Source organism: Schistocerca americana, chromosome 7 (genome assembly GCF_021461395.2).
Source record: "Schistocerca americana isolate TAMUIC-IGC-003095 chromosome 7, iqSchAmer2.1, whole genome shotgun sequence".
Classification (NCBI taxonomy): domain Eukaryota; kingdom Metazoa; phylum Arthropoda; class Insecta; order Orthoptera; family Acrididae; genus Schistocerca; species Schistocerca americana.
Window position 1 is genome coordinate 231,790,222 of NC_060125.1, and position 12,619 is coordinate 231,802,840.

The 12,619-nt window shown below is 40.9% G+C and overlaps 1 protein-coding gene across 2 annotated transcripts in view; it reads left to right on the forward strand.

The window, feature by feature from the left end:
• LOC124622061 (Bardet-Biedl syndrome 7 protein homolog) overlaps positions 1-12,619 on the forward strand; it is a 148,118-nt gene that overhangs the window by 59,759 nt on the left and 75,740 nt on the right. For both annotated transcript variants that reach the window (XM_047147634.1, XM_047147635.1), the window contains 2 exons: positions 9,294-9,378; positions 12,488-12,599. In XM_047147634.1, the coding sequence (XP_047003590.1) occupies positions 9,294-9,378; positions 12,488-12,599 (197 nt within the window). The remainder of the gene's footprint in view (positions 1-9,293; positions 9,379-12,487; positions 12,600-12,619) is intronic.

Here is a 12,619-nt window from a genome sequence, read left to right on the forward strand (position 1 = left end):
TAGATTCTCATCCATTTTCCAGAGATTCTCATGAGAGTAGCATGCAAACAGCTGACCAGCTTCACTGTTTCTGTGATACTTATTCCCAGGTGACAGGCCATAACAATCTGCTACTTGTCAAAGTTGCTCATGTCAGTACATTTCCCTATTGCAGCTTGTATCATTGCTAAAATGATTCCTCATTGGTCTCTTCTCTGCTTAAGTATTCTCCTTACTGCACCGCATGCCTGCAGTGCCTCTAGGTAGGATTCAGTCTCACAGGGGGTGGCGGTAGTAAGGTTTTATCTCATCAGTGTAAGTATGTAAAGTGGGTCATTAGTGATAGTAATTACACTAAAATTAAGAGGAAAGCTCACAGGTGGCATGAGTGCAGAACAACATCCAACCACCCTTACTGTTGATGACCAAAATAACAAGCAAAGTATTCTACTCAAATCGCTTTGAGTAATTCTGTAGTTCACAAATTGTCAGTAAGTTGTTAATGAACTACAGGGTGTATACGACCTGGGAAAACCAGGAGATCCAGGAAAAACCTGGGAATTTTTCAGAATTCTGGGAATTCTTCATTGTTTTAGTTTTCAATTAGTGGTAAGAACCAATACTCCAGCAAAGGATATTATTGTATCCCGAATCTGCAGAATAATACTGCGGCAACAAAACATGAACAAGAGAAAAAAAAGGAAAATAAAACTTAAGTCGCAAAGGAAATGCGCCTTATACAACAAAAAAACACAGTGCTAATATAAGCGTCTGCCAACAGCAAAGTGTGTCAAAGGCTATAGGATGACTATGCAATGCTTTCTAACAACAAATCGCCTCCGATGAGCGTGACGTGACAGCTCTTTACATTAGATTCTTTTGAGCAGTTGCGGACGGGCTCTTGTGCATGCGCAGTTGAGTCGCGTATGGATAGTACCTTCTCCCGCTTCTGGTTACAGATGTGTGTCTGGGCGCCACTACTTACTATTGCCCTGATTCGGAAATATAGTAAATCTTGGGCTGATGCACAGAGCAGTCTGAGTTGTGGTGGGGAGGTGGATCGTCTCCACGTGACCTGTGTTTATGTTCAGTGATTTTGTTGTTTCCTCTTCATTTATTGCTCTCACATTCAATGAAAAGAAAACGGATTTCTGTGGCCGGACGCTAGCAAATTAATTAAAATACATTCGCACAATTACGCCCTAAATCGCTCCAGGCAAATGCTGGGATGGTTCCTTTGAAAGGGCACGGCCGACTTCCTTCCCCATCCTTCCCTAATCCGATGAGACCGACGGCCTCGCTGTTTGGTCTCTTCCCTCCAACACTCCAACTCCGCATAATTACGGAACGCTAAAATATGTTATTAGTTTCAGGTTTTTTTCAACCTTTCTGACAGTCAAGTGTTAATCACCCTGCAAAACAATGAAGTTATTTTTGTCAGTTTGCTAAAGAGATTTGGCTTATATTAAACTTTACTGCTGAAGCAGTCAATTTATTTGAAACGAAGTGTTTAATTTCACACTGATGGCTAGTTTGAACTGTTCGCTGCATTTCAAGTGCACATTTTCCATCTTCTACCTCATATGGCATTATGCCATAATAAAGAACCAAACATGAGATAATTCAAGAAAATTTACATCTGAGTCTGGACATAGGAATGTGAACTTTAAGCCGAATTATGCATTTCAGAATGGTTCACGAAATTCCGATGGTCTTGAAGTATCCTCTGATGTCTTTTTTCTTTTACGACATAATGCAAAATCTTTTAATTAATTTTTTACACATATGAACATGCGGCCTTCCTGCGTCGTCGTAGCTGTGGAAGGGCAGTGACGGCTGTTATCTGGCGCTCTCTGGTAATGCTGAAACGAACCAATTTCTAACAGGTCACGGGAAAATATTGCGAATGGTGGTTTGAAAAGCATTACTTTCAAAGTAAATTTCCTTCTACGCAAGATGAACTACGTGCGAAAATGTGAGATGAATTTCTTAAATCACAGAGTGTTTGACTCTCATTTAAAAATCAACTCTTTGAGGACGACCATCTAGAAGAATTTCGCCCCCAGAAGATCAGACATTTACGTCGTTATTAAAAATTTTACTGGCACATTTGTGTGATGAATCTTAAAGTATAACACGCGCAAGAAAGATCAACGTTATATGTGGAAGCTTAGCTTCTCTTGCAGTGTATTTATCTTCGAGACCAATCTTATATGTGAAAGCTTTTCGTTTCTTGTAGCAACACAATGTATATTAATTCAAACCATTAACTTTTCTTATTTCTGTGTTCGCACTACTTGAGAGTGATCTTGCTATTGGCTGACTACATCACGTGTCCTGTGCTGTCATCAGCTGGCAAGATCACGTTAAATGAGCTATGACTAGCTTACAAAAGCGCGTCACAATCTCCATTTCAATGCTTCGGAAAGTAACATGTGGTGTTTGGTGGTATTCGAATTTATACGTTCGGAACACAAAAATATGCAGCGTACATGTTGCTGCACATCAAAGATCTTTCCAAAATGTGTTTTTTTCCCTGAGTTTCGTTTTCTAAAGTGTCCGGAAATTCTATGTCCGTGTATAAAACCATAAACATTCAAAGGATTGATAAGTTTTTAACTGCCGAGGAAAAGTATACTGTCATTTAACACGGAAAAACTGTATTTTCACCTGGGAGAAATTGTGTTTTCAACTGGTAAATCCGGGAATTTTTTTTCCTTGTCCATGTATACACCCTGAACTAAGATTGCTTACATCTAGAGCGGAAGCATATTATTTATGAACTTGCACGCAATAGTTAAATAATGTTTTGGTGGCACTCACTACCTCATGACACTATTGAAAACCACTCCTTGTTTTCCTTTCCTGTTTTAGTTCACAGAATGCTACATTATGTATTGCTTGCATAAAGTTCATTCAAGAGCAAAGAATATTAGTAGGAAATTGAAGATATACTTGTATTTCATTAAGGTTAAATTGGATATTAGTTAAGCATCTTTTAAAATGATATGATAATTACTTGCACTTATGATCTTTCCTATTTTTTACACTTATCTGTATCTAAATATTCTCACATAAAGTGTTTTCAGAAGTGTACTCATTATTGCAACATTTCCATGTATCATTTACTCTGGCAACAGACATCCTTTGCTGGATGTGTTATTCCACAGAGATTCTTTATTATGTTTTATGTTTTTCTGTAATGGCTCTGTAGACTTCTTTACCAACCTGCTTCGTGATTGCTGGGAAGGAACTCTTAGAACATATTTGACCTTCAATTTTTTAAGAATAAAGGAGACAATTCACAAATGGCAGAAGTGCTGCATTGTTGATAGTTTCAAAAGAAAAGGTACAGAGCTTTGCTAGCTTGGGAATGAATTTCCTTTTTCAAGCTTGTAGGAAACACACACACACACACACACACACACACACACACATGAACATGCGTGTCTCCCTACATTGTGCTCAGTGGACTGCCAGCTCTTTCCTGTCCCACATTGAGTGTACTGGGGTGAGGTGGGGGTGTGGGGTGGGGTGGCATGAGGGCTGGAGAGAGGTAGGAGGCAGGGATGGGATTGGAGGGAAGAGTCTAGTAGCTCGTGAGTTTGTAGCCATCATCTGTGGTCTATCTAAGAGTGCAGGTAGAGGGGGCAGGTGGCAGAAGGCTGGACACGTGGTTTCATAGATTAGTGTGTGAAATAGTGGCACACAACTAGCTGACACAAATTTGGGGTAGGTCTTGGGGCAGGTGATGGTTTATAAACACTCTCACACATGCACACTCACACACTATTGGGTAGGGGTTTGGAGGGGGGGGGGGGCAGTGGGTTACCTTAGTTTTAGACCAGGAAAGGTAAGGGAGCGAAGCATGAGATGTAAGGATAGCTCAGAAAAGCTGGTGGTGGTGGTGGGGAGGACCCAGATAGCACAGGTTGTGAAGCATCCATTGAAATCTCACATATTGTGCTCTGTTGCATGTTGTGCCACTGGGTGATCTACATTGTTTTTGGCAACAGTTTGGCAGTGGTCATTCATTCTAGTTGACAGCTGGTTGGTTGTCACAGTGTAAAATGCTGTGCAGTGGTTGCAGCAGAGCTGTTGTACAACATGTCTGCTTTCACAGGTGACCCGGCCTCTGATGGGGTAGGTTAGGCATGTGATGGGACAGGAGTAGGTGGTGCTGGGTGAGTGGATTGGGCAGGTCTTGCATCTGGATCTTCCAAGGGGTATGATCCATGTGGCAGGGGATTGGGAGTGGGAGTGGTAGAGGGATGGACTAGGTTGAGTGGGCAGCGGAACACCACTTTGAGAGGGGTTGAAAGTATGTTGCGTAGGATGTCCCTCATTTCAGGGCATGATGGTAGATAATCAAAGTCCTGACAAAGGATGTGGTTCAGTCATTCCAGTCCCAGGTGGTATTGGGTGGCAAGGCGGGTGTTTCTTTGTGGTTGGTTCATGGGATGGATGTGAGGAACAGGTGTGTGTGTGAGGATATGGCGCTGGAGATCTATTTGTGAACTAGGTCTGTAGGGTATTGTGTGTCTGCAAAGGCATTTGTGGGGCCTTCAGCATATAGGGCAAAGGAGTTCTCATCACTGCAGATGTATCTACCGTGGGTGGCCAGGCTGTATGGGAGGGATATTTTGGTGTGGAAGGGGTGGCAGCCATAAAAGTGCAGGTACCCCTGGTGATTGGTGGGTTTGATGTGTACCAAGGTGTGGATGGAGCCATCTGAGAGGAGGCAATTGAGATCGAGGAAGCTGGCACAATGGGTGGAGGAGGACCAGGTGAATTGAATGGGAGAGAAGGTGTTGAGGTTGTGGAGGAATGAAGATTAAGGTGTCCTGGCCTTGAGTCCAGATTATAAAGATGTCATCAATAAACTGGAACCAAACCAGCGGTTTGGGGTTTTGGGAAGCTGGGAATGTTTCCTATAGGTCGCACATGAAGAGATTGGTATAGGAGGGTGCCTTGCGGGTGCCCATGTCTGTGCCACAGATTTGTTTGTTTACCTTTCCTTCAAAGGTGAAGTAGTTATGGGTTAGGACGTAGTTGGTTGGCGTATGAGGAATGAAGTGGTTTTGGAATCTGCAGAGCATTGGTAGAGATAGTGTTTAGTCGTGGCAAAGCCATGGACATGAGGGATGTTGGTGTATAAGGAGGTTGCATCAACAGTGACAGGGAGGGATCCAGGAGGTAAGGGTGTGGGGATAGTTGAGAACCAGTGCAGGAGGTGGTTGGTATACTAAGAACTTCTGTATACATGTCTTTGTAGGTACTTCTTCTCACGAAGTTATTATGATTGCCTTCCCAAATGGAAGAGAAGCATGGTCCCTCAGCATGATTCTCCACATGCAAACAAAATAATAAATCTGCACAATATTTGTGCTTTCATTTACGATAACGTACTTTACAGTTCTCATTTGTGAGTTTTATTCATCGATAAGACTACATTTTCATGTGTGAATGAATAATGGAGGAAGTCTGATTGGGATGCTGTACTCCAGAGTAGCTACTGATACTGAGTAATTTTTTTATTGTATGAGGAACTTCAGTTCATTTTTCTAAAAGGTACTGCATCCAGTCTTCGTTAGATAAAAATTCATTTTATGTGAACCAACAACGGCAAATTGAATGGAAGTCACTGGAAAAGGGATAATATGTACTCAATTTCAGAACTTCAATTAGGAACTTGATGCCACGCAGTAGAGCCATGAAAACCGAATATTTGCTTTAAAAATTGTTTACTTTTTATGGGCTAACTCGCTGACAAACCCGGCATTGCCTGGGTATTCATTTTGCAGTTTTCTATCAGAAAAAAAAACAAAAAAAAATTCACTGTGTTCGTAGTATAATACTCCAGATGGTTTCTGTATGCTGGTTGCTGTTGCTTCGTGCATCTACAATGTTATTTTGTAAACATCATTATGGAAACATCTCTTCATAACTCTGTAAATGGTGATTGTTTTCACCTACAGCCCTTTGTGCTTCACAGTTGAGAGCTGTCAAAAGCTCCACCATGTGTCAGGGATTTCCTTTAGTTGAGTTGACTGTAGGGGTGTCTCTATATTAAAGAATACCTATATTGAAACTTAATGCATGATGTGGCATGGCAATGTTTATGATGTCCTATCTCTTGAATTGTGTGTCGTACAATGGTATATTTGTGCAGGTACATTTGCATTATATGTAGATACTGTCTGCAAAATGTGTTTAGAATAGAATTAGTAGCAAAGAAGTAATAAATTTAAACGTCATGCACAATGTGGCAACTTTTCACAGATCTCAAGAGTTTACGACATCATATCTCCTGAACTATGTTTGTTATCATGATTCAATTTTATAAGTTCATTTAGGTGCATTGTGGACACTTTTTGCAGTATTTATTGTGAGTAGAGTTAGTAGCACAGAAGTGATAAATACATACATCAAAAAAAGTTTTGCATCACATCGGTTCAGAGAGTTCTGGAACTTGTACAGAAAATTGGAATAGAGATCAACATAAACATCATTTCTGCCCTTTTTATCACTCATAAAAAGCACACATTGTGTGATGTACCACCACACCGTGAGACCTTCAGAGGTGGTGGTCGAGATTGCTGTACACACCGGTATCTCTAATACCCAGAAGCACGTCCTCTTGCATTGATGCATGCCTGTATTCGTCGTGGCATACTATGCACAAGTTCATCAAGGCGCTGTTGGTCTAGATTGTCCCACTCCTCAATGATGATTCGGCTTAGATACCTTAGAATGGTTGGTGTGTCTTATTGTCCATAAACAGCTCTTTTCAATCTATCCCAGGCCTGTTTGATAGGGTTCATGTTTGGCGTACATGCTGGTTGCTCTAGTCGAGCGATGTCGTTATCCTGAAGGAAGTCATTCACAAGATGTGCACGATGGGGGCACGAATTGTCACCTATGAAGATGTATGCTTCACCAATATGGTTGCACTGTTGTCGAAGGATAGCATTCACGTATCGTACAGCCGTTATGGCGCCTTACATGACCACCAGCGGCGTACACACCAGTACCTCTAATACCCAGAATCAGATACTCTTGCATTGATGCATGCCTGTATTCGTCGTGGCATAACTACGCACAAGTTCATCAAGGCACTAAAGTGTTATTTCTGTTTACCTCACTCGTATTTCTTTCAGTTACCTTCTGCAGTGCAAAGCTATCTTGCTTGACAGTGACGCCTCATGCATTTACCTCCTGTAGTATACTGTATAGTTCTTTCTCAGTATTGGCAAACTATATTACTCGACAGTGACGCATAATGTGAAAGCTACCTTCATTCTTCTGTAATAGCCCTTATGCCGTGCTCAAGTTCATCAAGGCACTGTTGGTCCAGATTGTCCCTCTCCTCAACAGTAATGTGGCTTAGATACTTCATTCTTCTGTAATAGCCCTTATGCCGTGCTCAAGTTCATCAAGGCACTGTTGGTCCAGATTGTCCCTCTCCTCAACAGTAATGTGGCTTAGATACCTTAGAATTGTTGGTGTGTCACATTGTCCATAAACAGCTCTCAGGCATGTTCGATAGTGTTCATGTTTGTAGAACAGGCTGGCCACTCTAGTCGAGCGATGTCATTATCCTGAAGGAAGTCATTCACAAGATGTGCACGATGGGGGCGCGAATTGTCGTCTATGAAGATGAATGCCTCGCCAATATGCTGCCAATATGGTTGCACTGCTGGTTGGAGGATGGCATTCACGTATCGTAAAGCTGTTACGGCACCTTCCATGACAACCAGCGGCGTACGTTGGCCCCACATAATGCCACCCAAAAACAGCAGGGAATCTCCACCTTGCTGGACTCGCTGGACAGTATGTCTAAGGCATTCAGCCTGACCGGGTTGCCTCCAAACAGGTCTCTGACGATTGTCTAGTTGAAGGCATATGTGACACTCATTGGTGAAGAGAACGTGATGCCAATCCTGAGTGGTCCATTCGGCATTTTGATGGGCCCATCTGTACTGTGCTGCATGGTGTCGCGGTTGCAAAGATGGACCTCGTCATGGATGTCGTGAGTGAAGTTATGCATCATGCAGCCTATTGCACACAGTTTGAGTCATAACACGATGTCCTGTGGCTGCACGAAAAGCATTATTCAACGTGGTGGCTTCCTCCGAGCCATAATCCGTAGGTAGCGGTCATCCACTTCAGTAGTAGCCCTTGGGCGGTCCGAGCGAGGCATATCATTGACAGTTCCTGTCTTTTTGAATCTCCTCCATGTCCGAACAACATCACTTTGGTTCACTCCGAGATGCCTGGACACTTCCCTTGTTGAGAGCCCTTCCTGGCACAAAGTAACTATGTGGATGCGATTGAACCACAGTATTGACCGTCTAGGCATGGTTGAACTACAGACAACATGAGCCATGTACCTCCTTCCTGGTGGAATGACTGAAACTGATTGGCTGTGTTAAGTGAGGACTTGTTATTTAGTTCATACACCATAATCAATGGGATGTTTTTATGTCTGTCACTAAGAGAAACTTGTAATGAGGGATGAAGCAGATGTGGGGATTTTGATACTGTTAAGTAGCTCTTTGATGTTTCTTACAATAAATTTTTATCACTATGAACTTTTGGCATAGCTATTGATTCAACTTCTTCTGAAGGTTGCATTTCAGATAGTTTATGTTGCTTAAACTGACCATAATGAATACTCATTTTATGGATTTTAGGTCAAGGTTGAAGTTCGGGAACTACTGAATTCAGGAAGTACTGAATTCATTATTGGGATGTTTTTCCATCTTTTAGTTACAACTCATAAACAAAAGTGAAAGGTATTTTGCATTTACAAACACTACTTTCCTAATGCTACTCTGGTCATGTTAACTCTATGTGGCCTTGTTTCCCCCATCTCCAGCAGTTATCCTGAGGTATTCATCCCTGGCCCCAGTCACTATGCCTGCTTTGTTGATCTTGGCTGCAGCAGTACTTTATCAGGTTAAGCACGCAAAATGTTGTTGTTCCCCCCCCCCCCCCCCCCCCTCCCCCTTAATCTTTTGCCTCACTCTTGTAAAGTAGTTTCTCTTGCACGTCCTCTTGTTTTGATATGTGAGTTCTACATCTAACAGTTTGTGTTGCCCATCTAGATTTTTACTTATAGTAAAGCCATCTGATACAGCACCACAGTCTCAATTTGAAACCAGTCAGAACAACGGGAAATAAAAATTAGTAAAGCAGAACAGCTGTTCAATGGCTTGTAGCTAATTTTAAATTTTCTGTAAGTTGTATTAAGGTATTACTTTTTTTAGTTATATTTTTAGTCCATTAATTCAAAGATTCTCTTTTCACAGACTTGCAATGAGAGCATTACTTCTGTGCAGTGTGGTGTCCTTGGCAGTGCTGGTTATGATGAAATTGTGGTCACAACATATACTGGTACGTATCACACTGCTAAATTAAATTCGCCTAAACAGGCACAAATGTTTAGGGGCACACCATTCACCACACATTGTCGATCATGGAGTCCCGCAGCAGACAGCCCCTGTGTGTTTCAATGTTGAGCCAATGACATCGTCAAATATGATTGCAGCGGGCACAGGATCATGTGGAAACCGTCACATCGTCAGATGAATCATGTTTCTTGTTTCACCAGTGGCCGGATACATCATCATCCAGGTGAACGGCTGCTTGAAAGATGTAGAATGCCACTGACAGGCTGATTGGGCAGTAATATGTTATGAGGAACATTCGCTTGGTTTCCATGGAACTGGTGGTAATAACCAAAGGCACCATGACAACTGCTTCATGCCTGATGACTTTTCCAACAGTGGTGGCATCTTTTAACAAGACAACAGTCCATGTCACAATGCCATTATGTTGTCACAGTGCTTTGAGGATCATGATGCTGAACTAATGTTGATATCTTGGCCATCAAATTGTCCTGAACTGAAGCCAATGAAACACATTCAATTGGATCACATTGTGTGCCAGCTCCCCAACCACAAACTACCAGTATGTAACTCATGGAAACCGTATAACCTGGGCATTATGAACAAACATCTGATGCGCATACTTCCTTAAACATACCAAGAACTTGTCGAATCCATGATACATAATATGGTACTGTATTGCGTTCCCTAGGAAGAAAAACATGCTATTAAGTAGATGGTCGTAATGTTTTGGCTCATCAGCGTAAATAAAAACATAACATTAGCAACCCAACTGCTTCTACCTCTTTTTAGTTAGGAACAATAAATTGTAGAAGAAGTGTTAATAGAGTTGGAAGAGGAGTCAAAAAATATCACATGGGTATAGTAGGATTATTAGGCATAAAGACCAACTAAGAAGTGAAACCAACAGGAAATTTAGATACTGGGTCAGTTGTAAACTAGAAATAATATTTCAGATACTGAAAGAGTTTCATACAGAATTAGACTTGTTTTAAAAATAAAAGAAAGATACTCTGCAGAAATAATGCTTACATTATGATGAAGAATAATAAGACTGTTGCAAAGCATTACAGAAGCTGATAAATGACAGCAAATTCCATAACAAATGATAATGTGGAATATTAGGAGTGACAGAGAAGAAAAAAGTCTTTATAAGCATTGAAAAATGAATCGTATCAGTGAAGTAAGAATCTGACAAATATTGCAGGCAGTGGTAGCACTGATGGTACGCAAGAGCTTTAGAGATAAGATTGAAGAGTCAAGTTCCATGCAAACAGAACTCTTGTTGCTCATGCGCAATTGGATCTGAGTGTAGAAAATAAAAATTCACTGCGGTATGGTATTAGCAACAGTAAGATGAAATAGGATCAGCAGGAGTGCAATTAAAAACATCAGACTGTAGAGGGTGACATATCTGAAGAAACAGTAAACTTAGTAGACACCATTACTGGAGTGAGAAAGCAACCAGAGAATGAGAGAAGAACAATTGGTAGAAATGAAAAGCACACACTTAACAACAGTAGTGCGCAGATTGTTGTCTTCTGCGTAGCCAACAGTCTAGTCGGTTGGTTGATTTGGCGGAAGAGACCAAACACGAGGTCATCAGTCTCATCGGATTAGGGAAGGATGGAAAAGGAAGTCGTCCATGCCCTTTCAAAGGAACCATCCTGGCATTTTCCTGAAGCGATTTAGGGCAATCACGGAAAATCTAAATCAGGATGGTCAGACGCGGGATTGAACCGACGTCCTCCCGAATGTGAGTCCAGTGTACTAACCGCTTCGCCACCTCACTCGGTCCAACAGTCTAGTAGAAGCAACAAAAGAAAATACAGAATTCGGAGACAAGATGGTAAAGAATCAAGGGTCTCCATACTCGTGGGCAGGAGGGTGTCTTGGCTCCGTAGTCATTATTTTTCTTTCAAGAAAATGATTTAAAGGTTGTCATTCTGCAGGTTTTTAACAGGGTTGAAACTGGAACTCTTTCATGGCTATGTACAAGTTGCTGTTTGTCTTCCAAAACATTAAAAATACTTCATACTTCCAGGTGTAACCTCCCCACTCTCTTCCTAACCATACAAACTATCATGAAGGCTTCCTTGTAAAGAGATACAAAGAAAATCAAAATTATTGTAAGGCTTACTGAATAACATAAAAACAGAAAAGAAAATGCCCTCTAAAAATCATAAAGAACAATGAAAACTTGGTAATAGAGAGAATATTTCTGAGAACTTTTGAGTTCAGGCAAAACTGAACTCTGAGTAAAAGAAGAGAATTATCAATAAGAAGAAAGTTAGGTTGCAGTAATTTGGAGTAAAATGAAATGCAGATAGCTATTAAAAAGCTTAAATATGTTAAGATTACGAACATGATGGTACCACACCAGAGATTATTAAAAGGGAATAAAGATAAAGACCACTGCTTAAATTCCTGGGGGCTGCCTGGATGCTGAAGGAGGCATGAAACTTCGATTACTGTATGTTTGATCTTCATACTGGGTGCACACAAGAACTGCTATACTTTATGCTTACAGCAACACTATTGATTTTCAGTGTAGTTATATTTGTATCACTTTACGTACTTCAGTGGACCTGGACTGCCACAATCACATCTGAAGATGAAATTGCACAATTTCAAAATTTTTCATGTGAATTAATTACTATCAATAAAACAATTTAATGTTTATCCAATAACAGTACATAAAAGATCCTCTGCTTTACTGAAGATTGAATTCTGATTTGAAAAGTGTGAGATTAACTGTGTGCTATACGCCAACCATTAAAGCTTTGTAAAGCTTTGGCAAATACAGGCATTTCATCTGTCCTTCCACTGTATGTATGTGCGCGTGTGTGAGAGAGATCTCCAAAAGCTAAACTTCAGATTCCTAATTTTGTTTATGTTTCTGTCTACCATTCCACTCAACTATAAGGTGAGTGTTCGGCTTTTTATATATTTATTTAATTATGGTCCATTGGTAATATTAAATTTTTCTTATGAGTCCGAATATTTTGTTGTAGTTCAGTGAAATTCATTATATATTTTGTTACATGGTTAAATTAGTCATTTGCTTGTGTATTAATAGGGATTTTGATATTTAGGTTGGCTGTTTGGCCTTACTACAGAAGTAATTGATAAACAGGTGGGAATTGACACAAACACAGGTGGCGTCACCATCTCTCAGGATGCTAAAACAAAAATTCTGCGACTGAGGTACTACCGCATGTACATAT